Here is a 25,665-nt window from a genome sequence, read left to right as displayed (position 1 = left end):
TATTTAAATCTTTCCAATCACAATAAAAAGAAAATAAATGATTATTAATTTTGCGTTCAGCCAAAAAGCAAATAATTGTTAGACAAAAAGTATCTAAAAAATAAAAACTATGAATAATTAAATCGTTATTTTATTTTATATACACAATTAATTATATTATCGAAAGCCTATTTAATATTTAAATCTTCTTTTAAGTGAATGTTGTACTGGAACAACATCCTTAACGATGTCTTTAAAAACTGGGCTGTTGTTCAACAAAGTGATTTATTTCTGCGGCTGCTTCACATTAGATTTATGACGCCCATGATTCCAACATTTTTATTTCGTCTTCTTCTTCTTTGGATAGTTTTGCTGAAAAATAAACAAATTATCAATTACAAAATGCGAAAAGTAAAAAATTTTGAATTTCTTCAAAATAAAAAATATTTTTGTATTTTTTGATCAGTTTTAAGCAAAAAAGTACTCTTGTGATTTTTTTCTCTAGACGCTTGGTTTTCCAAATAAAAATTCTTGGAAAACTAAAATTGCAATATTCGATTTTAAGAAAAATGTTTTTATTTTTTTTTTCAATCCTTGAGCAAATTTGCTTATCTAACGCAGCCCCTGCGCTACGAATTTTTTTTAACTTAGGAATAATTATAGAGATAATATTATTATTAAAAGAGATAATATTATATTAGAGATATTATAAATATAAAATCATGTCTATATGAAAACAAATTTTAGTAAAAACTCATTCTTTAATAATTGAAAATTTTTTTGGACATACCTTTTGATGGTTTTTCTTTGCTAGCAAGTTCATCAGTAGGTACGGTTGGCAATTTGCTTGGATCATCGAATTCAAGTAGTTTTCTATTAAGTTCTTCTTGCTCTAATTCTTCTAATTCTTTTTCAAGTTCTTCATCATCTATTTCTGAATCGAATGCAACTGGTTTGCTAATTGCATCTGAAATTTCTTTAGCGACATCTTGTTGTTCAGCAATGTCATCCATCATATCATGAACATCGTCAATATCCCTGTAAATAAAAAAAAAATTAATTTAGATTGTTTGATACAGTTCCATGGAATGAAAGTCCTGTATATTCTATTAACATTGCCTTAATCAATTTGCTTTTTTTGAAGTTGTTGTCTCACTATAGCCATATTCTGATTTTTTTTTGTACTTACGATTCAAAATAAAATTAATTCGAGATAATAAGTTCGGGTGGTTAACATGGAGAGCAAAGGAGAGATTGTGTTTTGAACAAGTTTAAAAAAAAAAAGATGTTCAAAGATGGTTTAAAGATTTTGAAAATCTCAAATATTTAATTTATTTGTATTAAGTTTGAGCTCATTTGAAGAACAACGTCAAAAGATCTTGAAACAAGAATTACAGGTTAGAGTCATGATCCTTCCTTTAAAATTTTTGGCTAAAGGTTTTTTCTGTAGCTAGCGAAAGCTAACGATTTACTTCACCTTTTATGTGAACCTTACGATTCGGACCTTATGGAAACGTGGCCCCCCTGTTCTAAGGGTCACACCCATCGCGATTTTTTGTAATAATATGTATCTCTAAAACTAGATTTAAAATATGTGGTTCATGGTCATTCAAAACTAGCCTGATATAATCAAAACCAAATAAGCATATATGATGACCTTGCAAATAATTTATATAATTTTTGAAAATTATATAATTGGGATATTTAAAATTACGCAAAACTTATTGTTACATTTAATTAAAAATGCGAAAAAATACACAAGGTGCATAATTTTAATCGATACGTCTAAAAATCTCCTAAGACATGATATATAAAAAATCTGGTCCAGACAATTATTGAGTTTATAGGGCATCTTATCCTGGCATCTAATTTAACCTGAGTCTTTGGGGTCATTTATTAATCAACTCAAGTACATCAAATCCATTTCAAAATGCAATTAAAAGACAGTCTCATGGCAATCGAAATATCATAAAAATCTTAAGGCCATTATCATTAACACAGATCGGTGACCTTCAGTGTCCTTGATAACTTTCTTGGTCTTGCTTTTTTATGAGTAAAAACTTTCTAATTTAAATCTTCTACATCTAACGGTTTACAAGACGGGTTCTACGGATCCAGGACCCACTTGACCTATTGTGTTCATTTTCTCGATCTCACTTTTTAAGTCCTAAGCACGTTAAAAAATTTTAGCTCGATATCTCTTTTCGTTTTTTAGTTATCGTGTTTACGGACAGACAGACGGACAATGACTGGAAAGGGACTAATTACTTGATTTTATAAACACCTATACCAAAATTTTGTTCGTAGCATTTTTAAGAGTTACAAACTCGGGACTGAACTTAGTATACCTTGATATTACATATATACAGGGTATAAAAACTTTGAGATGTTTTTGAATTGAATGTAAGTTTTACATTGTTTGGTTATCACAACAAAATGAATTCGAACATTTTTAAAGGACCTAATTTCAAAGCAAATTTTTAAATAACCTCCATCACTATCAAAGAAATTAAATATAAAATATGAATATAATACGTACATATTTTTGTGTGCAGCTTTCAAAGCATCCGCAGCATTCTTCATTGTTTCCAGAACAGCAGTATTCGTATTTGCTCCTTCCAAAGCTTCTCTTTGCATTTCAATTGTACTAAGTGTTCCATCGATTTGTTGTAATTGTTTTTCATACCTCTTCTTTCGTTTTAAAGCTTGTATTGCAGCTTTACGAAAAACAAGGATGATTAGCAAACAAAGGCAATCATAAAAAAATTTTCAAACTTACCTCGTTTATTAGTTGTTCCATGTTTTTTAGCAGCAGCAAGTTCTTGATCGATTTTACGTTCTAAAAACTCCTGCTTCTTGGTGAGCATTTCCTCAGTTTCTCGAAGTTTTTGTATAGCTTCCCCAGTCGTGGGAGCTTTATCTTTTTGTTTTCCACCGAAAACTTTACTTAAAAAACTCATTTTAAATAATTAATTTTTTTTACTTGTTTAATGATAAACTTTTAAAAAGCAAATTTAAGAAAAATAGAGTAATTATAGGTTTTCACTATGAGAGAAAGTACATTGCTTGATTTTATTATAGAATTTTTATAATGAGTCAACGCAATAATCTGACAGTCGACAGATGGTGGCAGGTTTTGGAAACATAAAGAATAATATCTACATGCTTAATGTCAAAATTTATTACGATATATTTTAAAACTAAGAAAAAAACATGTTACAATAAATTTTTTTTAATGTATTCATCAAATTCTTTAAGTAATGATTTCATTTCTTCAAATTTTCCATATTCACAAGCGTCATTTAATCCTAGCCATTTAAAATCTTGATGTTCATCCGACAAAGTAACTTTTTGATTTGGATTTATGAGTTCTGCTAACCAATAAATAACAGCCTTAGGTTTTGTCTTTCCTGATTTAGTTTGTACATCGTAATTTAAAATTTTTTGACAATCCTCGTAAATTTTTAAGTCTTCCTGTTTTAATCCTGCTTCTTCGTACGTTTCACGTAAGGCTGTAGTCATATCAGATTCGCCAGGATCTACATGACCTAAAGTTACAAATTAATTTATTGTTAAAATCAAGACCTACTTTATTTACCTTTGGGTGGAGTCCAATGATTTATTCCGTAGGATGTTTGTAAAAGAAGGTATTCAATAATTTGGCATTGTTTGCGAAAAATTACAAAACCACAAGCGCGTTTTGTGGCCATTTTAATTTTCTGAATTAAAATTGAATAGTTACGCGCTTGCTTCAACTTTGATAAGTAGTGATTGATAGATGATCGGGATTATTCAAACAAAAGATGTAAAAAAAAGGTAATAAAAGTTCAAACTCAAATGCAAATAATCGAAACTACTTAATAGACTAAACGAACCTCTTTTATGTACTCCGTTATTATATTTGAAATAAACTCAAATGAAGTCATAAAAATGTAAATAGAATCAAATTAGGATAAAAGTTACATGATTGGAGGGGAGGGTTGGGTAATGATAACAGACCTATAATGCTGATATATGATGTTGACTTTTACATATTGAAATAAAATTCCCGTTTTCTTGAGCTCGATCAGTGTCTTATAATAACAATGTACCGAGCTTAATTTGCTACAGCAGGTTGAGATCGTGAAACCGTTTGGCATGGGCACCTAATTAGCTTTTGGTTTAAGGGGAGTGGAGTAAAACAAAAATTTTTTACCGATAATGGGTCAAATCAGAAATTTTTGATTTAGATATTTAGTCGCATACATGAATGTTTTTAGTCGGGAGTTTGCTGATTATGTAGCATTCTATAGCTGAAAGAACTTTTAAAATCGGTGAAGTATTGAACTCAAAAATGACGGTTTATATATATTTTCATACAATTTTTCATCCCCTATTTCACCCTTTTAGGGAATGAATTTCGAAAAATCCTTTCTTATGGAACACCTGTAGTATAAAATCAATATCTTCTGGAAATTTCAAACTTCTATCATTAGCGATTCAGATTCCCCCCATCCGAAATGTTTCTAATTTTAAATAATATACAAAATCAAAGAATCATTTTCTGTAATGAAATTTTCTGTAATCTAGCCAAAGTGCATATTTGTAAATATAAAAATGTCCATTGAATACTATCAAGTTTATTTATGAAAGCAGAATAATTTAACATAAATATATAAATATAAAATAGTTAAAAAAAAATTAAAGTTTATCTTCACTCTTTAATACATGATTATCTTTCAGATGTTGAAGTTTCTGTATTAAATCTGCAATGGAATATTCTCCGTGCACCACATTGTCACGAGTTCGTACATTTACTGTACCGTTGGTTTTTTCTTTTTCGCCAACCACTAAAACAACAAAAATTTCCAATTAATTCTTTAATCTTTTGAGAAAGTAAAAAACGAAGTCAGCAAAATCCTTGAATTTAAACAATTATTTTCCCTTAATTTTGTTGAAAAAATTTGGGTACCATCGAATTTTCTAAGGGGTACACCCCTTGAAAAAATTGTAAAAAATCGATCCAAATTTACCGTCTCCAATTTCGATAAAACTCTATAAATAAGGTAATTTTGACCCAAAAAATACAAAAATCGGTTTCATTTAACGATTGGGCGAATAATTCCCGAGATAATACCGAAAATCGATCCGAAATATCGTTTTTTTTCGAAAATTACTCGGCCAATCGCCAAATAAACTCGATTTTTGAATTTCTTGGTTCAAAATTACCTTATAAACTGAGTTTCATCAAATTCCGAAACAAATAATTTTTTACGATTTTTTCGAATTTTTCTAAGGGGTACCCCTTGAAAAAATTGCAAAAAATCGATACAAATTTACCGTCTCCAATTTCGATAAAACTCTGTATATAAGGTAATTTTGACCCAAAAAATACAAAAATCGGTTTCATTTAACGATTGGGCGAATAATTCCCGAGATAATACCGAAAATCGATCCGAAATATCGTTTTTTTCGAAAATTACTCGGCCAATCGCCCAATCAACTCGATTTTTGAATTTCTTGGGTCAAAATTACCTTATAAACTGAGTTTCATCAAATTCCGAAACAAATAATTTTTTACGATTTTTTCGAATTTTTCTAAGGGGTACCCCTTGAAAAAATTGCAAAAAATCGATACAAATTTACCGTCTCCAATTTCGATAAAACTCTGTAAATAAGGTAATTTTGACCCAAAAAATACAAAAATCGGTTTCATTTAACGATTGGGCGAATAATTCCCGAGATAATACCGAAAATCGATCCGAAATATCGTTTTTTTCGAAAATTACTCGGCCAATCGCCAAATAAAAATTTCTTGGGTCAAAATTACCTTATAAACTGAGTTTCATCAAATTCCGAAACAAATAATTTTTTACGATTTTTTCGAATTTTTCTAAGGGATAAAAGGATAAAATTAAAATAAAATGTTTATTGTCATTACTCACCCAAAATAAAATTAAATTGTGCTAATTGAGCATTTCGAACTTTCTTATTCATAGTATCACCAGCATCAATATCCACTTCACATAAGAAACCGGCCTCAAATAATTGATCTTTCACAGACTGAGCATAATCATCAAATACCGGTCCGATAGGAATTACCATTATTTGTCTAGGAGATATCCAGAATGGCCATTTTCCAGCATACGATTCGGTTAAAATAGCAATCATACGTTCAACTGAGCCCAAAATTGCACGATGAATAATTACAGGTTTAACTTTTTCACCACTTTCATTGATGTATGATAAATTAAATCGGATTGGTAATTGAAAATCTAATTGAATTGTTGCACATTGATGTGGACGTTTTAATGCATCCATGATGGTAATATCAATTTTTGGACCATAGAAAGCACCGTCCGCGGGATTTATTTTCCATGGTTCACCAAATGCATTTAAGCTGTCTTCTAAAGCCTAAAATTAAACGAATAAATAAACCTGCTGCTAATAAAATCTTGAAGCTTAAAACATTTCCTTACAGTTAACTTTTATGGGAGCAAAAATTCGTATGGTCCTTCTAAATCAGAGGTTCTAAATTAAGCCTTATACATACTGGATAATTTTCAAACCTAATATGTGTAAATAATAACTTTAATAACTTTTGCTTAAGGATATACGAGCATCAAGGCAATTTTAATTAAAAAGCGTGATTTTTTTTTTTATGAAGTTGGGCTAGGTCTAAATCAATTTTTAAAATTTTTGGAAGGGTTGGCCGATTATTTAAATTAATGACTTCAAAAGTAGGCATATTTAACATTGGTCTTAAGGGAAAACGGTAGGTGAATGATATATTTTCATAGATTTCCCCAAAACTAGTCAAGGAAATTAAAAAAAAACTATTTAAATTAAAGTTAAAACCTTAATAAATAATTGAAAACAAAAAAACCCGTAGTGCCCGACTAATTAAGGATGTATGAGTACGGTAGTGGATACACAAATTTAAAAGGAATATATTTTCAATTTTGATGGTGAATTATTTTGTACCAATAGTTTTCTGATTGAATATTTTTTCGAGTTAATTCCGAGGTTTGAAATGAAAAATTAAATTAATTGCACGAGCACTAATTAAATACATATTACCAACAAAAAAAGGTGCATTCTCGGAATATTATTGAAAAGAATGATTAGAAAAACTCGGATAAAACATATTATTTGAGAAAGAAGATTGAATTTATTTACTTTTTCTGCTTGATTCCAAACTTCTATATCTCCCAAATATTTTTCCGGCCTGGTTGATAGACACAATTGGAATGTAAATCCAAATACTCCATATACATATTTCAAAAAGTTGAGTGCTCCCAACATTTCATCTCTAATTTGTTCGGAGGTACAGAATATATGTGCATCATCTTGTTGAAAACGTCTTACTCTAGTAAGACCTGTAAGAGCACCAGATAATTCATTTCGATGGAGAACTCCAAAATCAGCCAATCGTAAAGGTAATTCACGCCATGATCGATTACGATTATCAAAAATTAGACTGAAAATAAAAATTAGGACTTAAAAATATTTTAAATAAGAAAATAAATTAAAAGATTGGTGCAGTACATGGTTTTTAGCCTGTTTTTAGCAATTCTTGTATATATACAGATAGACCCAAATATCTTCTAAAATACTACAAAAAAATGTTTAGTACAAAAATTATTCAGATTAAAGTGGGACATCATATTCTAGTGTCAGATTTGACCTGCGTCTGCTGGATCCTTTAATAGTTAACTCAGATCCTTAAAAGTAGGAGATAGGACAACACTTTAAATTAGAAAGTTTGACCTTGTAAAAAAAAAAAATTTTTTAAATTAAATACATTAAAAAATACTCCTACTGTTAAGGATCTGAGTTAACTATTAAAGGATCCAGAAGATGCATGGGGCATCATATTCAGCTAGAATATGATGTCCCATATTAATCTAAACAATTTTTTTAAGAAACATTTGTTTGTAGTGTAAGTATTTTAGATGATATTCGGGTCCATCGATTAAAATGGGTTTCCCTGTATATCTGGAATCTCAGAAACCACTCCAACGGTTTTCATGAAATTTAGAAACCCCGACAAATCTACTAAACTCGCACTTGAAACATAAGAGTCTCCATTAAATGACCTTTCATACGAAACAAAAAAGATCACGATCCCACAGACAGACACACACATACATAGTGATCAAACTTTTAGCGAACAAACACCTCTTTTTATTGGTACAGGGGTTAAAAAAGAAACATAATAAAGTTTTTGCGGGTGGAGACGGAATGGGAAAATTTATTTTTAAAACCAAATTGTAGTTATCACTAGTCCAAATTATTTAGAAACTGATATTTAATAAAATTTTTATTTACCAATGTCCTGGACAATTCATGGGTTTTAGAGCAAAAGTATCTTTTTCTACTTCAAACGAAAACATGTTTTCCTAAAATGAAAAAATGATTAGATCAAAATTAATATTAATTATATTGTACGAAAATCATTTTTCTTAAATTAACTTACAGCATAATGAGCCCAATGACCTGAAGTTTGCCATAATTTAGCGTTGTAAATATTTGGTGTTACAACTTCTTGGAATCCTCGTTTACGATATTCTTTGCGAATAAATTCCACAAGTGTATTGTAAATGTGAGCTCCACGTGGTTGGAAAAAGCACGATCCTGGCGATAATTCATGGAAAAAGAATAATTCTTGTTCTCTACCAAGTTTTCGATGATCACGTTTTGCAGCTTCTTCTTGTAACTTCTCCCATTCTTTTAATTGTTTCGTATCGGGAAAACTTATGCCATAAATTCGTTGTAAAGTTTCTGCATCTGCTTTTCCTTCCCAATACGCAGAGGAATTCTAAATTCATCAAAATCAAAAATATATAATTTAAAAAAAAAAAAAAAAAAAACAATGTCGAATTCGTACAATGAAACTAAACATCAAAAAGGAAAAAATTAACGAATCTTGTTTATTATTAATCCACAATTGTTTATTAGGTTGTAAAAACCTCTCGGCCTCTCAGGGGCGTACCTAACCGTCTTTTTTGGTGGGTATAAGGGATATTTAGTTTAATTGTACTAAATGTCGAATTATTAGAAAAGATTCATACCTTCGTTACTTTTAAAGCTTTGACTTTGCCAGTGTGTCTTATGTGGGGTCCAACACATAAATCAATTAATGGACCACAACGATAAACCGTAGTTTTTGGAGTTTTAACTTTCTCATTTAAAATGCGTACTTTAAATTGATTATATTTAAACATCTCTAATAAATCTTCCTTGGATACTTCCAGCCTTTCGAATGGCTGTTTTTCTTTTACAATCCCTTTCATTAAGGTTTCAAGACAAGGAAAGTCTAAGTTTGAAATCTATAAAGAAAAAAATTATATAAATATCAAGTTTATAAACTTTAAAATCTTTTTTTAAATAAATAGTACAACTAATAAGCCGGGATGCATAGAAAAAGTTGGGAAACAGCACCAATTTTAATAAAACTTTTTGTAACGTGTTTATAGGACCACAACACGGCACGGCAAATTTAGTGTTGATCAAAAATGGCATGGTTTTCGGAAGATATCATAGAATCAGTGTGAATCAAATACTTATTTTGCCGTTTTTGTCAAAAAAAGTTAAATTTTTGTCAATAAATGGCAAGATTTACGGAATACCCGACAGAATTCGTAAGAATCGATCGATTCGTAATCAGCATTCGTTAATCTGACATCAGATTCGTAATCAAAAATATCTCCTAGATAACGGTTTGTACGATAAATACTTAGTTTTCCGTTTTTGTGTCAAAAGTGGAATTCCGGATCAAAAATGCCACGATTTTTGGAGTCCGTGGCAGAAAATCGTGTAATCTGACATCGGATCCGTATTCAGCGAGCAAAAATACCTACTAGATGATAATTATAAGCCAAAATAAGCATTTCAAAATTTTAGGCTACACATGCTCCCTCTTCTGATTAGGTAAAGTTGGTTAAATGTTCTTTGGGGTCCTATAAACACTTTACAAAAAGTTTCATTATAAATGGTGCTGTTTCCCCACTTTTCCTATGCATCCCGGCTTATTAACTGCTTTGCACCTCGACTTATTTTACTTACGCCCGCACTGTCTAAAAACATGTCGTAATAAAAACCAGACTCAATTGGAGGACCATAACATAAATGCCCACCATATACACGTTCCAAAGCTTCGCCTAAAATATGCGCTGATGAATGCCAAAATACAGCTTGTGCATCAGAATCATCAAACTTTAATAATTCTAGTTTACAATCTCCTTCCAAAGGACGATCCAAATCCCATAAAACATTATTCACTTTTGCTATAATTGTATTATCTGCTAGCCCCTGGCTGAAATTATTTTCATAAATTAGAATGACTGTGTTTAGCAGAGTTGATCGTGAAACTGTGCAAACTAAGTACTTTTACGGTAGAATCTCGATAATATGAATTTAATAAAAACCAGGAGTGTTTCGATTACTGGAATTGCATGGAAAAATTGGAATGTATGAATTTATGCGAGATTGTACACACAGATACGTGTTATTGTGCTAGTTTTGAAAATCATAATAATGAATCTAAAATTCTACTCTATTCTAAAAAATGTAAAATAAAACACAAACCTAATACTTTTTGCAACATCATAAGCAGTACTTTTCCAAGCAACGGCATCAACTTGTTTTCCATCTGGAAGGGTAACTTTAATTGGTAATTGTGGTTTCGATGCTAATTCTTCTTCATATTTAACTTTTAACTTATCCCATAAATCTAAACGATCTTGTATATAAGACGGCCACGGTTTTAATTCTTTTACTTTTGATGCATTATCACCACCACCTGATTTTTTTTCTTTATTTTGTTTCATTTTTGCAGCCTGAAAAGATTAAAATGAATTACTCGTTAATATTTACCGGTATTACATCACTTTTTCTTCACAGGTAAAACATTTATATACGGTCCTCTTTAATTACTAGGTATGCATAACCATTTGGTACCGAGAAAGACAGAAGTTACAAAATAGGTTAATTTATTGATTGAACAAACCAATGTCGCGTGTGTTTTATATTGAATATAAATTGTTCTTCGAATATATTTAAACATTTTTTTTGGTATTTTTAAACTTATTTAAATTATATAAATATTTCATGCCTTATCCTGATTTTTAATATCTAGTTTTTCAATTCCATTCACCACGTTGTCACTCATTTTTGTACGTGAAATAAAAAATACTGCACCACACTTGTACACATGAAAAGAGTATGAAGTATGAACTAAACACAATACTTTTTGAGCATGACACACTGAACTGATTGAAAGCAATGATTGAAAGCTACTTAAGGATGTACGAGCGTTAGGGAAATTTTGGATAAAAGGCTTGATCTTTTTTTACATATAAAGTTGGATTAAGTCTTTATTAATTCTGAAAATTTTTGGGGGATTGTCGATTATTAAAAGTAGGCATATTTAACATTGGCCTTATGAGAAAATGGGAGATGGATGATGTTTTCATAGATATTTTTCCAAAACTTGTCGGTGAATTATGTTATAACTTGACAAAATAAGACGAAAAGTAAGAATACAATTTTTCGATATCCTGAGTAAATTTCAAAATATTGAAAATTTTGTTTAATTTTTATAGCTTTCGATATTTCGAAAACCAACGCAGATATCATGAAGTTTATAACAAAATTCATCAAGTTGAAAATAAGGTACAAAGAATTTAAACCCTAAGTCTAAAATTGCCTTGGAGCTCGTACTCCCTTAATTCATGCTATGCTTGTACTTTTTTTATTGCTATTCACCGGAAAACTTAGAAAATTGGAATTTTTAACAGAATAGCAAAATTAGTTATTACGTAGTTAGTTTTAGTTTAGATTTATTGATTAAATTTTTGATGACGTTTATAATGTTAATAATTTTATGCTTTTAGATTTTTATTTTATTATTAAGTTAGTAATAATAATATTAACATGTAGATATAAAAATAATTAATAATAAACTTATGTAATCGAATATGTAAGCAAGAGAATTCAATAAAAAATAAACTTGACTCAAAAAAACAAAATGGTAAATGTTTACTTATTCCACTTTTGGTCAAAATACCATCGCAGGGTGCTAACTAGCTTCCACCCTGTGATCCGTGGATTGGTCATGCCTAACGTAAGAACGTATATATATCAGGACGTGAAACTACCTATGCCGAGCTATAAGCGTACTTTGTACTGCGCATCAAGCTGTCTAAGTGATTGAAAACAGTTGAAATTGTTTCCGATCATTTTCTATTGATTAAAAACAAAAGACAGCCTGATGCGCAGTACAAAATACGCAACGACCGAGGACTAGATCTCGCCCAGTTAGACGCCTTTTTTCCTGCTAACCTCTCCATTCGAATTTCACATCCTTATGTATATATGTTCTTGTCTATTGTTTTCAATGGAAGCTGGGGGCTTTCTGTATGCAAGGGGCCCTTATAATAAACTTTTGTTTAAGTCATTTGCATTGTTTTTTTTTCACGAACCATGTGAAATAGCGAATGAATAGTGTAGTAGTATTATTGGTAGAGCAATAGTTTTTGCACAAAAAACTTTGTAGTTGTAGGTAGACCCAGGTATACAAATATAAATGGCATCATTTTATCTTAAAAACATTCTGAATTTCTCAAGGTCACATATTACTTTAAGATCCAGGTCGCTATTATAAAAAAAGTAGGAGTATTATCCCAAACAAAAGCTATCACATAATTGTTTAAACAATTTTGAAAAAAAAAAAATTTAAAAGGCGGTCTCGCGAATTCAAAGAAATGTAATTGGGGCGATTGCATCCTCCAAAAGTTGAGAAGATAACCCTTTCAAGAAATTAAACAAATGAATCACAAGCTTCAGGCATGGATGCTGCTATTCAAGTCGTTCCTACGAAAATTTTCAAAACCGGGGATTTCATTGAGGATGATACTTTATTAAGAAGACAATTGAATAAAAAAGTCAAAAATCATTTTTTGCACGCTGAAAAATAGAAATTTCCATTGTGCAACGTCTATTAGTAGTTAGGCAACTTATTTTACACAAATGTAATAATATAACTGCCTTGACTTAATTGATAACTATTTTTTGTGAATTTTCTAACTTTCCTTTTTAATTGACTGAGTTAACTGTTGAAATACACTATACATACAGTGTTAATAACCAGTTAGTAAATACTTGCATTTTTTTTTTACACCAAAAATTAGCTCTGGCCCTCTGATTTTCTCAATACTGTCGGATAGGTCTAGATAAGGTCTAGAACTGGGATATTCAGTGCACTTACATCATAAAAGACTCAACAACAAAAATAGTTACTGAATTTGAAACGGATTTATGATCGAGAAAAGGATTTATAATTACGAATCGTTAAATCAATAATGTAATACAAAGAACATAGCTAGTAATGCGAGGTACGAAAACGTTGGATGTGTTTCATCTTTAAGTTCCCTCAAATTTCTTCAGTGCTTTTTTCCAAATTAAAGACCGGTGACGAATGATTTTTCGAAGAAAACCTGCAGGATCAAAATAGACCCAAAACGACTATATATTGCTTAAAATTTAAGAGTTCGAGTAAATAGCTAAATTTTAGAAGAACTTGAGTGTACCAAGACGGTTTGCCTCAAATTTACTAAATTTAAACTCCTTTGAAAAAGGTAAAGCGTAGTTATATTTGAAAAATTAATCTTTCAGGGTTAAAATTTCCTAAAATTAAATAAAAATAAATTTTCTGTTTTTTTTTTTTTTTTTTTTTTGATATCTGACAATGTTTTCTTTGCCGTTCTAGGATGAAAATTTGAGCCAAAATCATTAGCAGCTCAGTAAAAAATGCTTGCAGTACTATTTTATTTGTACGCACTTATTTGAGAAATTATATTTTCTCCCAAAATGCTTATTTTTTGAAATGTACACAATTTTTTATGCATTTATTTTACTAGATTGCACTGCACATTGCATAGCCATATCAATAATTAAATTAAAATGAATGGGTGAAATAATAAACACATCTTTAACGTTGATTAAATTAAAGCAAATAAAATAACAATTACTGTCTAATCTCAGGATGTTTCAATTATTCCATACGAATTTATTTATAAAGATAAAAAACTAAAGACTAAATAAATAATAAATTATTGATAACTTTGTTTAGTTAAAGTTAAAAACAGTTTAGTTCAAAAAGAATTTGTTTAATGTTAAAGATATTACAAATTATAACGCACTATTAAAATGAGTTCTAATAAAAAAGAAACTAAATCAGCTATTGAATATAAGCCAAAATTAACAAATGAAGATGCTTGTGAAATAGTTAAAAATCTATATGGCGTTAATTGTGTAAATATAAGTGAATTAAAAGCATATGATGATAAAAATTATAAAATTAATGTTGAAAATATCATTAATAATAAATTCATTGAAAATATTTGTTTGGATGGATATGTACTAAAAATAATGAATAGTCTTGAGTCCAAAGACATTGCATTTGTTGAAGCACAAAATCGTGTTATGTTATATTTAGGTACAATAAAAAAAACTATTTCATTTTTATGTACAGTTCTTAATTTTGGTATGATTATAAAGCTTAAAACTTGAGGAATATTGATAAAAGTTTTTTATGTAAATGGTAAAACATTTGAAACGCACTGACTAAAAATCAACATTTATTATGACTTCTTCATATACTACCATGTAAAATGGGCTGGTTTTAATAATTAAAAAAAAAAACTAAAATTAAAGGAAGCTTTCGACATCTAGTTTAAGACCCTACTAACGCGGAATCTCAGAAGTGCTGGGGTTGCGATAATTAACGCTATAGGTATATACATAAAAAACGATTTTTGGTCAATATCTCGGAAACCATATCAACTTTATGAAAAGTTTCAAAAAAAAATTGTCGGAAATTTTTTTTCTTAAAAAGAATGTAAACAATTTCGATATCTTTAGCCGTTTTCGAAACGATCAATTATATATTTTTTGTTAAATATATTGATTGGATATCCTCGAATTATGTATAAAAAGTCCTGAATTTTGTTACTCGGAGGTCGCTGATTGCGAATATGACGATACAAAAGATCCAGAGTCCACTTAGAGCTCGGTTCGCCCAGGTATCGACGTCGCCTATAGGAATTACTACCCGATCTTCGACCAGGGTAAAATTTAGGTACTTTCATTTCTTTCTCGGTATTTCTTTCATTGCGTAAGCTTTTGAATAAGTTTACGCAAAAGCACTATTTTAAGCGGACCATTTATATAAACGGCGTATTAAATACTCATTAAATGACGTAAATTTCAGTTTTTTGATAACCTTTTCGTTTTGGTTTCGAAACGCCTGGCCGCATTCATGTTTTATGTAAAAAAATGCCAATAAAAATTGTAAATATAATTGATTACAGCTCAAAATGGAATTATATGTCCTATTCCAATAAAAAACGTACATGGAAAATATTATTCGGTGGAAAAAATATCAAATAATTATCATGTAGTTCGAATGTTGGAATTTGTATCTGGAACAATATTTTGTGATGTGGAAATAACTGATTATTTATTTTATTGTATTGGTGAATACGTTGCAAAGTTGGATCAATTGCTCAAAGTAAGTAAAATAATAATTTAGTGAAAACTGTAAAGAATGAATTTTTTTTTCGTTCAAATTTTTTGTCTATAGCGTGTCTTTTCCTAAACGGTACATTTTTCGACCGTGAGTATATTTTTCGTCAAACCTAGACGTAATAAGCTTGAAAATGAGGGCTAAATCATGGAATTTGATAAAGGAATAAGGAAGATAAGGGTAGGACAGGAAAAAACTTGTTAGAGTAATAATAATATATAAGATTAACAAACGTAAAATTAATTAAAATGTTATTTATAGTTATAAGCTCGTAATTTCTCAAAATTTTTATTTATATTAGATTAAATATTTTTTCCTCTTAGAAAATACACGGGTGTGGCGACTTTTCGCTTTACCAAGGATTGATTATGAATTTTTTCTTTTTACAGAATTTTTCAGTGGATGGTATCGACACGCACACATCGATATGGCACATGATATGTGTACCCAAACTGAAAGAATATTATTATTGTATTAAAAATGATAAACATTTAAATTTAATTAATGAAATTGTGGACGCATTTGAACAGAATGTTCAACCAAATTTACATTTGTTAGATAAAGGCGTTATACATGGCGATTTTAATGAACAAAATATTGTAGTTGAGAAGAACCTTAAAAATTATTGGATTATAAAAGGTGTTTTAGATTTTGGTGACATGAATGTTGCATATTATTTATTTGAATTGGCCATAACAATAGCTTATGCAATAATACATAGTAAAAGTATCGATATGGGAGGTTTAGTGATGGCTGGATATTTAGCAGTTCGAGATGTGTTTGAATTCGAAATCAATTTATTGAAGGTAGGGAGTAGGTGCGATAAAGGTAGTGCCGAAAGTCACTCGGAGACTCATTGTGATATCCTTTGCAAAATTCAGTCATTTTTATCAAAAATGTGTTCTATGCGCATCGATCTGTACACCGCGATGTATATTGAACGAGGCTAAACCGTTAGATCAAATTTGTGTGTAGAGATTCTGAGTGAGAGGGGTTTGACCCCCCTCCCCGTGCTCACAGGCCTGTCCTATATGCTTTTACACACTTTTTTCGCTGATTAGATGAACTCCTACATTATTTTGAGGAGCTGAGCTTGAGCTCCTTCATGCATAAACCAGAGCTAATCCAAGGATGTTATTAGCTTTAATCAACGAAGCCATTAGGGTTGGCTATTTAAGGTAAACAATGGAGGAATTAACAGGTGGGAAAATGAGTATTTTCCACTGCTCCCTTCAGAGAAATTAAAAAAAATGGGGCGAATGGAGCCTACGGTCAGTGCTCAATAAGTTAAGTTATAATATTTTCTACGCATTAATTTCTTCAAACTTACGTTCTATTAAAATTAGATTTTTCTGTCCTGAAACTATAGTTCAATATAGGGAGATTTTTCCTAATGGTCCCTTTTCCTTAAACCCGTCACTGAAAATAAATATGATTTGTTTGTGAGTGTTAGGTATATTTAGCGAAACAATTTATTTTGGAATTATCAACCATTTTTCAGACCAGTGGGTGTTCAGAATGAACTTAATTCATGAATAAATTTCTAAAGTGAAGTTTGAATGTTTTTCTTAATCGAAAAATCTAGAATAAGGAGTGCTACTCTAAAAATATTCAAACATTCGCTGATATCGATGGAAATTGATCTTAAAATCATTCCAAAAAAAATTATCAATTACCTAGACGTATTTGCATAAATGAACATTATTTCTGCAAAGAATGAAAGTAACAAAGTGCTGCTCTAAGCCCATATACCTAAGTAGATTTCAAAGCTTCGCTTTCCATAATGATATCTATTTATTCTTTAGCATTACAAAATTAATTTTCTTTAATAAAATATAATATTTCAGACATGCATAGCTGCAAGAATTGCCCAATCGTTAGTTTTGGGAGCATTCGCTCATGAAAAAGATCCTTCTAATATGTATGTGTTAACTACTCAAGAACATGGGTGGAATATGTTGGAACTGTTGTGGAAAATACCAAATGAAGATCTTCTATACAAGTGGAGAGTTATTGGTAGCAATTTCTCATTACCAAAAGATTGGAAATAGTTATCAAACTTCATATTTAAGTTTTAGCACATAACTTTTTCAGAAAACGCACATTTAGATTATTTAAGATATTAAGACGATAGATTTTAGCATATTTTTCACGTTTGAATCGATTAGAACACTCATGTTTTGTTTTTGATATACAAGCATTACTGTTAAGTGAAAATTAGCAAATTTTCGAAGGAAATGAAGCAATTGCTTTTGTACTGCTGACGGAATTTTGAAAAAATTTCTTCAAATGTTCATCGATTCTACCTTGAAGTCAAGTCCGATTTGAAGGTTCGTTAATGAGAAAAATCGGCAGATAAACAAGGATTGTAGGGGGGGGGGGTGTTGCAGATAAAAAAAGAAATATTTGATTTTAAGCTTAGCTAACACAGCTTCTGCGTTACGAATTTTTTTATTATTAATATTATTATTATTATTTACCTATTTTTCTGAAAAAGTGTTCGTGCGTATATTCTAGAAACTAAGTTTTTTAAATGAATCCGAATTTAAATACAATTAATAAAGATTAATATATATCAATTAAGTCTGATATTTTCTATGCTTTTTTTAATGAATCCCCGTCCTTAAGAGTAAATAAATTATGAGATAGCGGCAATTATTACCCGACTGAACAACGGAAAGAAGTGGTAATTTGTTTATCAGTACATATCTGTGTGTTCCTATATGGCAGATATGATATTTTCTATGCTTTTTTTTAATGAATCCCTACCCTTAAGAGTAAATAAATTGTGAGATAGCGGCAATTATTACCCGACTGAACAACGGAAAGAAGTGGTAATTTGTTTATCAGTCTATATCTGTGTGTTCCTATATGGCAGACTAGCGACTAAACGCGTGGCCCGATTTTGGTTATTCAAATGTCAATCGACTTGTCTTATCCTTGCGAGTGCTACTGAAGATAAGGCAGTAATATTGTGAAAATGTGTGTTCCTATGTGGCACACTAAAGACCAAAAATGTAGACCGATTTTGATGATTCTGAGGTCAATCGATTTGTCTTTACATTACGAGCGCTATTGAAGATATGGCAGTAATGATAATTCAATATGGCGACCACTAGACGCCATATTTGAAAAATAATGTATGTGTGTTCCTCTGTGGCAAACTACAGACCAAACGCGACGGGCGATTTTAATGATTCCGACGTCAATCGATTTGTCTTAGCCTTGAGAGTGCTACTGAAGATTTGGCAGTTATGAAAATCAAATATGGCAGACGAAATCGATTAACGTAATAATTATTAAAATCGCTGTACGCGTTTGGTCTCAAAGGACCAAAGGACCAAGCATACATACATAGGCTGAAAATGAAAGTCGACAAACTATGGTAAGTGGGATATCGTTGTTGAAGAGGTACTTGAAAATAATAACTAAAAGAGTAAAATAAACAAAAATTATTTAAAAAATCAAAAAACCCGACTAAATTAACTATAACCTGACAAGAAAGGAAACAAGTCCTGCAGTTTATGTAGCGACTTTAACAGTCGGGACCTATTCGAATCTACACCGACTCAAATCTTTCGAATATTGGGTCCGCACTGTTAAACTGCTTAACTTGTTTTCTTTTTTTTTCAGTTTATACTTATAAACTCAGTCGGGTTTTTTTATTTTTTAAATAATTTTTTTTATTCAATATCATATACAAATATTACATTTGTTGTTTTAATCTAATTTTATTTAATTTCAATTTATTGGAAATTTTTATTAAGTATTTGGGAAAAATATAGAGCTTGCATCAACAATAATGGAAAAATATGAAAATTAAATGATTATTTGAAATTGGATTAGTTCTGTTATCTTTGTTTGTTTTTGAAGATCCAATAATAACTAAACAAATTTTACAATGCAATTATTTATTGTGGCACTTTGCAACTTACTATTGTTTTTTTGATATATTTATATGTCTATTTGATTATGTGTAGTTCTTTGATTTAATTAAATCTGTAATCGCTGGGAAAGCCTATTTTTAGCCAATGAGGCCCATGGAAATGCAATTTTCGTATTTTTGCACATTTTACTGTCAAAATTTTTTTCATACGTACGCGTATTTTTTTCTTAAAATGAGTCATAATAAGATCTAATTTATGGATGGATCTGAATTAGAATAATAAGTTAAACTATAGTCGATCTTTTCGAAATTCCGGAGTGTGCACCAAATCGGTGAGAAACATTTTTAGATCGTGGGTCTACTTTTCGTCATTAGCAAACACGATTAGCTTTAAGGAATTTGATAAAGGAATAAGGAAAATCTCGCGGACCGACAGAAAAACCGTCTAGAGAAATAATATATAAGATAAAGCACAAAAATATCGTTTTAAAAAATATATTCAACTACCGGTACGCTCCCGAAATAAATAGCTGTTGTTCCGGTTTAATGATTTCCTCTGTATTAGGAGAACATCTGTTAAAACTAACATGTTTGCCTAATAAACTTAAATTATTATAACTTATTAATTTATGATATTTTTTCGTTCAAATCATTTATTTGTCTAGGGAGTTTTTCCTTAGCTATCTGTTTTTAGTTTTTAGACCCTGAGATCTTCATCAAACCGAGGCATAATTAAGCTTGAAAATGATAAGGTTGAGGTTGAGGTTGAATGATAAAATTTGGATAAGAAATAAGGAAGATACGGGTCTGGCAGAAAAAAAACTTGCTAGAAATAATATATAAAATTTCTTTTTATTAACGTACAAATGGTTCTTTTAATCAAAAGCATCCGCAGAAATTTACAAAACTATTAAGTCAAATATTATTCTGTTTGAACTTTGAAAAACATTCTAAATTCTAGAGTTCCCCGATTTTCAAGAATCCATTGTTGAACTTCGATGCAGATGCTCTTCAATTCAACACAACTAACAATTAGACTTCTTCATAAAAATGCATAAATATTATGCAAGTAAGTATACAATTGAAACATCAACTAAATTTAATTATGGACCCGTGCACAAATTATTATTTTTAAAAATAAATATTAATATTTTATAAATATTCTAAAACTTATACCCACGAGCTGAGTTCACAAGGTAGGATTGATAATAAGTTCTCGGTGGCACTATTCTCATAAATAAAAATAATTCAACGCATTTTCAAACACATTATAATGATTTCGTTTATCTGAATTAATTAATTAATTAAATAGTTCAACAGAATTAATTATCTTTAAGTAATTAAATAGTCCAGCAGAAATTAACGTTTGGTTAAAATTCTGAAACATGATAACTAGTGTCCGACCTAAGGACGATTTTTGGCCGAAGTCGAAGCCGATTTATCGGCTATCGCCACAACCTTCGGGCAAGGTTTAAAAACATGGTTTTAAAACTTTAATATTAAAGTTGATCTAGAGATTATGATCTAAAATAACAACACAAAACATTCACACTAAGCAAAGTAGTTGCGCGTTACGCGAACTTATCTTGAAGCATTCGTTCGTAACAGTTCGTTCAATTCCGACGTTTGCTAGGAACCTTCGGCTAGGAGGTTGGCCGAAGCCGAAGCTGAAGCTTCGGTCGTACACTAATGATAACTTTAAATGATGGTCATATGGATATTTAGAATCCAGGGCCAGTCAATGAATCTTTATAAAAACTGTTCGACTGCATTATTTAAAACTTACTTAAAGAAACTAAAAACAAAAATTTGTACGATCTTGGGTCTTGGGTCCGTAGGACTTATAAACCGTAAGATATACAAAAAGTTTAAATGTAAAAAATGTTTCTTGTAACAAAATAAACAACTTTTGTTTGAAATATTTTTTGTCAACCATCAAAGTTTACCTGTGAAAACACTAATTAGGCCAAAAAATAAGTATTCATTTTTTCTCCACATAAGAAGAACCTTTGAGCGGCAACTTCAATTGACTTTTATTGGAAAAGTAGGTGTTTTTTTATCTGAAAAATAAGCGGATAAAATGAAGGAAAGAAGCAAGTTTAAATCATCAGATAATGAACCATTTTGGCGATAATATTGTATTTTTCAGTAAATTTGGATCTAGTACAATTTCTGGTATTATTTTTTGTTTAATTAAGAATTTTAATTAGGTATAAGCTTAGTTAACCTTCCAGATCTAATTAGTGCCCTTGTCCTCACAGTTAAACTTTGATGATTGACAAAAAAATGTTTCGAACAAAAGTTGTTAATTTTTTTACAAAGAACATTTCTACAGTTAAACTTTTGTTGTATCTCTTACGGTTTACAAGATGGGTTCTACGGACCCAATACCCAAGATCGTACACATTTTTGTTTTTAACTTCAAAAGTGTACACAATTTTGCGGCCATATAGTTAATTGTACAAAAATTAATCGGTGAATGAGCTTCAAAAAGTTTTCACCATGAAGAAAATTTATCACAGATTTTGTTTATGTAAAAAAATATTACCTTACGGTGTTTTCCAAAAAGAAAACATAAAAATCTTTGGGTTTTGATGCTTTTACGATATTTTTAGAGCATTTTCTTACATTTACGTCATACAAATTGCCTAGTTGACTAGTTTCAGCAGTCGAACAGTTTTTAAAAACATTTGAAATATGAAATATCTAAAAAAATAACAGTCTTTTAAAGCCTTCTTGCTTCAGAACCTGGAAAAAATTACAACATATTGATTGCATTTGTTACTCCTGTTCGACTATTTAACACGATTTAACACCTATTTCATTTAACATAATTTGAATTTCAGCTAAAGTTTTTTGTTTAGTTTCTGGTATAAAAATATAAATAAATACAAAACCAAATAGTGCACTAATTGAGAACATCCAAAAAATGATATAAAGTCCAATTAAATTGTACATAATTTGAAATAATTGATTTATAATAAAGCCAAAGAATCCAAACCAAACACTTGCCAAACCAATACCATAATTTTTAATATTTGTTGGATACATTTCACCGGCCAATAAAATTACAATGTAATTTAATCCAACACAATAGAAAAATATGAATAGATACAAATTTAGCAATGGAATCCATCGAAAACCATCCAGAAGAGGATCATTTGTTTGTTGAATTAAAAAGTATACACCTAAATAACAAAAAAAAAAAAAAAAAAATAAATAAATAAATAAATAATGAAATTTGTTTTTCAAAATCCCAATTTTCAGATTTGATTTAGACTTAGCCCAATCATCAATACATAGTATAAAACAAAGTCGCTTTCTCTGTCCCTATGTCCCTATGTCCCTTTGTATGCTTAAATCTTTGAAACTACGCAACGGATTTTGATGCGGTTTTTTTAATAGATAGAGTGATTCAAGAGGAAGGTTTTTATGTATAATACATCCATATTATAGTAGAGTAAGGGGTTGAAATAGGGATTGAAAGGGATATGCTTCAAAAACTAAAAAAGTGGTGCATCGATTAAGCTCAAATATTGACACGATATACAACCAGCTTCAAAGATCTATTGTTTTTATCTACTTTTAACCTTCGGAGGGTAGAAAGGTGTAGCGAGAAAGTGGGAAGGAATTATCGAATATTTACAAATATACCTAAGTGGGGTATCAAATAAAAGAGCATGACGTGTACATTACAAAACTGTTATCCAACGCAAGGAAATGTGGAGGGAGGGGTGCAAGTGGGGATGTTGCCCAGCAAAGCGGGTAGTTCACAGCTAGTTTCATATAAAAAAAAATCAATCCTTTTACCCAAAATCCAAAATTGCCCTGGCCCTCGTACATCCTTAAAGTCAAGTTGTTTTCCAATACTAACCTAATACAAATGTTGTAATAAATATTCCAATACATCCAATAATGCCTAATCTTTTTCGACCACTAGTATCCATAAATAATGTAATACCAAAATTTGTAACTAACTGTACAACAGCAAATAATGTCGTAGCAAATTCAACACTTATTTCTGTTTGAGATGCTTCAACAATAGAATGTATATACGATCCAACACATTGAGCTCCAACAAATTCTTGTATCAAACTTAGAACTGATAATCGAAAAAATGTTCTTCTATTTACGGGATGTACAAATATTTCTTTCCAACTTCCAGGTTTTAATTTTTGTATTTCTAAATCGTTTCGAATTAATTCATAATCATGTTCGATATTTCTTGTACCATTTAATTTTTGTAAATATTCTTTTCCTTCGTCATATTTATTGTGGAAAATTAAATAGTATGGACTTTCTGGCAAATAAATTACGAATAATGCATTTAAAATTGGAATTGATATTGCAATTGTAGCAAATGTTTCAAGTGATAATTTATATGCAAATAAATATGAAAATATAAAACCACCACTTATTCCAATTGGAACTAAACTCATTAGTCCACCACGAATTCTTGGATGGGATATTTCACTAATATATATTGGTACCGCGCAAAATACACACGAATTTACAATTCCACAAAGTATTCGTGATGTGTAATAAAATGGAATACTCTTCCCAAATGCAATCACAATCCATGATAATAGACTTGGAATTATTTGGGCACGAATTATCATTTTTGCACTAAAATACTTTAATAATTGTATCACAACAACTGCACTAAACATAAGTGTAATTAATTCTAAAGAAGCAATCCATCCGGCTTGGGTACTCGTTATTGGTATACCACTTTCATTCGATTCTAATTTGGCTATTGCTGGTGCGGTCCATCCACGTTGAACGCCATACGAAAACATTCCAAATGATGCTGGAAAATATTAAAATATTTGAGTTTAAATTTCAATATTCAAGTTTAAGGGTAGTACGAGCACCAAGCAATTTTAGATTACGGGTTGAAATTATTTGTACCTTATTTTTAACTTTGATGGTGAATTTTGTTATAATTTTATGAATGTAGACGAAAAATAAGAATAAAATTTTTCCCTGTCTGCCTTGGTGGAAAGCCAAATAATTCGCCAAAATTTGCTTACATAAGAAGTCTACTTATCTTACATAAGTAGCAATTAAAGCAAAAAATGGTCGCTGATCTCGAATTTTATGTCAAAATGTTTAATTCCGAGGTCTACTTATGTGAGTTAAAAGAGGATAAAGGGGTTAAAAATTAATGAGCTACCCTAAAAACATGTCATTAAAAGTTTTCATTTGCAAAAAAACCGTATTTTTTATTTCAGGAGTCTACTAATGTAGCTAAAAGATGGAGGGGATGAAAATTGAATCAATTTGATCATAAATTCAAGATCAGCAACTTTAAAACCCCTTAGATGCTTTAAAAATGCTTAAATTTTCAAAAAAATGAGATGATTTATGTAAGGGGTCTACTTATGTGGCTTAAAAGAGGAGAGGGTAAGTAAACTTTTTGACTGAAAATTCGAAATGTGCGACCCCAAAATTCCCTTTTATATCATTAACTTGCAAAAAAATGCTGTATTTATTCTGAGAGTCTTTCAGACCCCCGAAAGGGGGTTACTTTAGCATTTTGACCTTTTTAAAATATTTTAAAAGTTATCCGATTTACTTTACGATATAAACACCCTTCACCCCAATGGCACGGGGGTTAAAACTAAAAAGCTTCTTTCCGCTTTAAACCATATAGACTTTTTTTAGAAAACTTTTCTGAAGCCAATGCAAAAAAACGCAAGTCAAAACACCCAGCTAACAATTTTTTCGAAAGTAAAAGATTTTTTTTTATACTATAATTGATTCTGAAAACTTTGGTCGAATTTAGTACATGCGTGAGATATGCACCTTTGAACTCAATAATTTTTGAAGTATTTTACGTAACAATACTTATTTTTCGAAATTTTTTCATATTTCATGTGAAAAAATAGTCTGTATAAGAAATTTTTCTTTACTATACAGTTTTTTTCCGAAACATAATTTTTATCTTAAATTGCTTGGATTATAAATTATCAATGATTACAAGGTAAATATTATATAATTTATTAAATAAATAAAAACCTGCAAATCCTGAGTATATTTGTAGTGGAATACCACTAAAAAGATTAACTTTCCACATTATTATTGACACTGTAACTTTTATTTATCTTCGTATTACTTTTGAAAATATTTAATAAATTAAAAAAGCTAATTACACAAAATTTTAACTTCCTATCGATTGGTAATGATTGCACATTTCCTTTAAAACTATTAATCAAATTTATAAATAAAT

At 30.1% G+C, this 25,665-nt stretch overlaps 5 protein-coding genes across 7 annotated transcripts; 1 reads left to right on the top strand and 4 right to left on the bottom strand.

Annotated features, from left to right (window-relative positions):
• Positions 1-113: 113 nt before the first annotated feature.
• Positions 114-3,099, bottom strand: LOC123299045 (charged multivesicular body protein 4b). 2 transcript variants are annotated; one of them, XM_044881186.1, is made up of 4 exons: positions 2,759-3,099; positions 2,519-2,696; positions 770-1,017; positions 114-336 (listed from the first exon to the last, which is right to left on the bottom strand). In XM_044881186.1, exons 1-4 carry the CDS (start codon positions 2,937-2,939, stop codon positions 293-295), a joined length of 651 nt encoding a protein of 216 aa, XP_044737121.1. In that variant the 5' UTR covers positions 2,940-3,099; the 3' UTR covers positions 114-292. The 2 variants fall into 2 exon arrangements, with proteins under 2 accessions (XP_044737121.1, XP_044737120.1); XM_044881185.1 differs by having other exon boundaries at positions 121-351; positions 2,759-3,097.
• Positions 3,100-3,137: 38 nt separating this feature from the next.
• Positions 3,138-3,835, bottom strand: LOC123297711 (bis(5'-nucleosyl)-tetraphosphatase [asymmetrical]). The gene is made up of 3 exons (XM_044879467.1): positions 3,578-3,835; positions 3,200-3,527; positions 3,138-3,144 (listed from the first exon to the last, which is right to left on the bottom strand). The coding sequence occupies exons 1-3, from the start codon at positions 3,687-3,689 to the stop codon at positions 3,138-3,140; spliced, it is 447 nt and encodes a 148-aa protein (XP_044735402.1). The 5' UTR covers positions 3,690-3,835.
• Positions 3,836-4,578: 743 nt separating this feature from the next.
• On the bottom strand, positions 4,579-11,232 carry LOC123299024 (threonine--tRNA ligase 1, cytoplasmic). Of its 2 annotated transcripts, none has more exons than XM_044881159.1 (9): positions 11,075-11,232; positions 10,549-10,799; positions 10,027-10,276; positions 9,033-9,290; positions 8,438-8,779; positions 8,290-8,360; positions 7,138-7,438; positions 5,904-6,372; positions 4,579-4,808 (listed from the first exon to the last, which is right to left on the bottom strand). In XM_044881159.1, exons 1-9 carry the CDS (start codon positions 11,129-11,131, stop codon positions 4,660-4,662), a joined length of 2,148 nt encoding a protein of 715 aa, XP_044737094.1. In that variant the 5' UTR covers positions 11,132-11,232; the 3' UTR covers positions 4,579-4,659. The 2 variants fall into 2 exon arrangements, with proteins under 2 accessions (XP_044737094.1, XP_044737095.1); XM_044881160.1 differs by lacking the exon at positions 11,075-11,232 and adding an exon at positions 10,970-11,041.
• A 2,937-nt stretch (positions 11,233-14,169) lies between these two features.
• Positions 14,170-17,763, top strand: LOC123297710 (hydroxylysine kinase). Its single transcript, XM_044879466.1, has 4 exons — positions 14,170-14,458; positions 15,333-15,532; positions 15,937-16,353; positions 17,395-17,763. The coding sequence occupies exons 1-4, from the start codon at positions 14,170-14,172 to the stop codon at positions 17,596-17,598; spliced, it is 1,110 nt and encodes a 369-aa protein (XP_044735401.1). The 3' UTR covers positions 17,599-17,763.
• A 4,361-nt stretch (positions 17,764-22,124) lies between these two features.
• LOC123299033 (facilitated trehalose transporter Tret1-like) lies at positions 22,125-25,665 on the bottom strand. Its single transcript, XM_044881170.1, has 3 exons — positions 25,455-25,665; positions 23,308-24,243; positions 22,125-22,621 (listed from the first exon to the last, which is right to left on the bottom strand). Exons 1-3 carry the CDS (start codon positions 25,510-25,512, stop codon positions 22,233-22,235), a joined length of 1,383 nt encoding a protein of 460 aa, XP_044737105.1. The 5' UTR covers positions 25,513-25,665; the 3' UTR covers positions 22,125-22,232.

This window comes from Chrysoperla carnea, chromosome 4, assembly GCF_905475395.1.
Source record: "Chrysoperla carnea chromosome 4, inChrCarn1.1, whole genome shotgun sequence".
In the NCBI taxonomy this organism is placed as follows: Eukaryota; Metazoa; Arthropoda; class Insecta; order Neuroptera; family Chrysopidae; genus Chrysoperla; species Chrysoperla carnea.
This window is presented reverse-complemented; position numbering and strand designations above follow the sequence as displayed.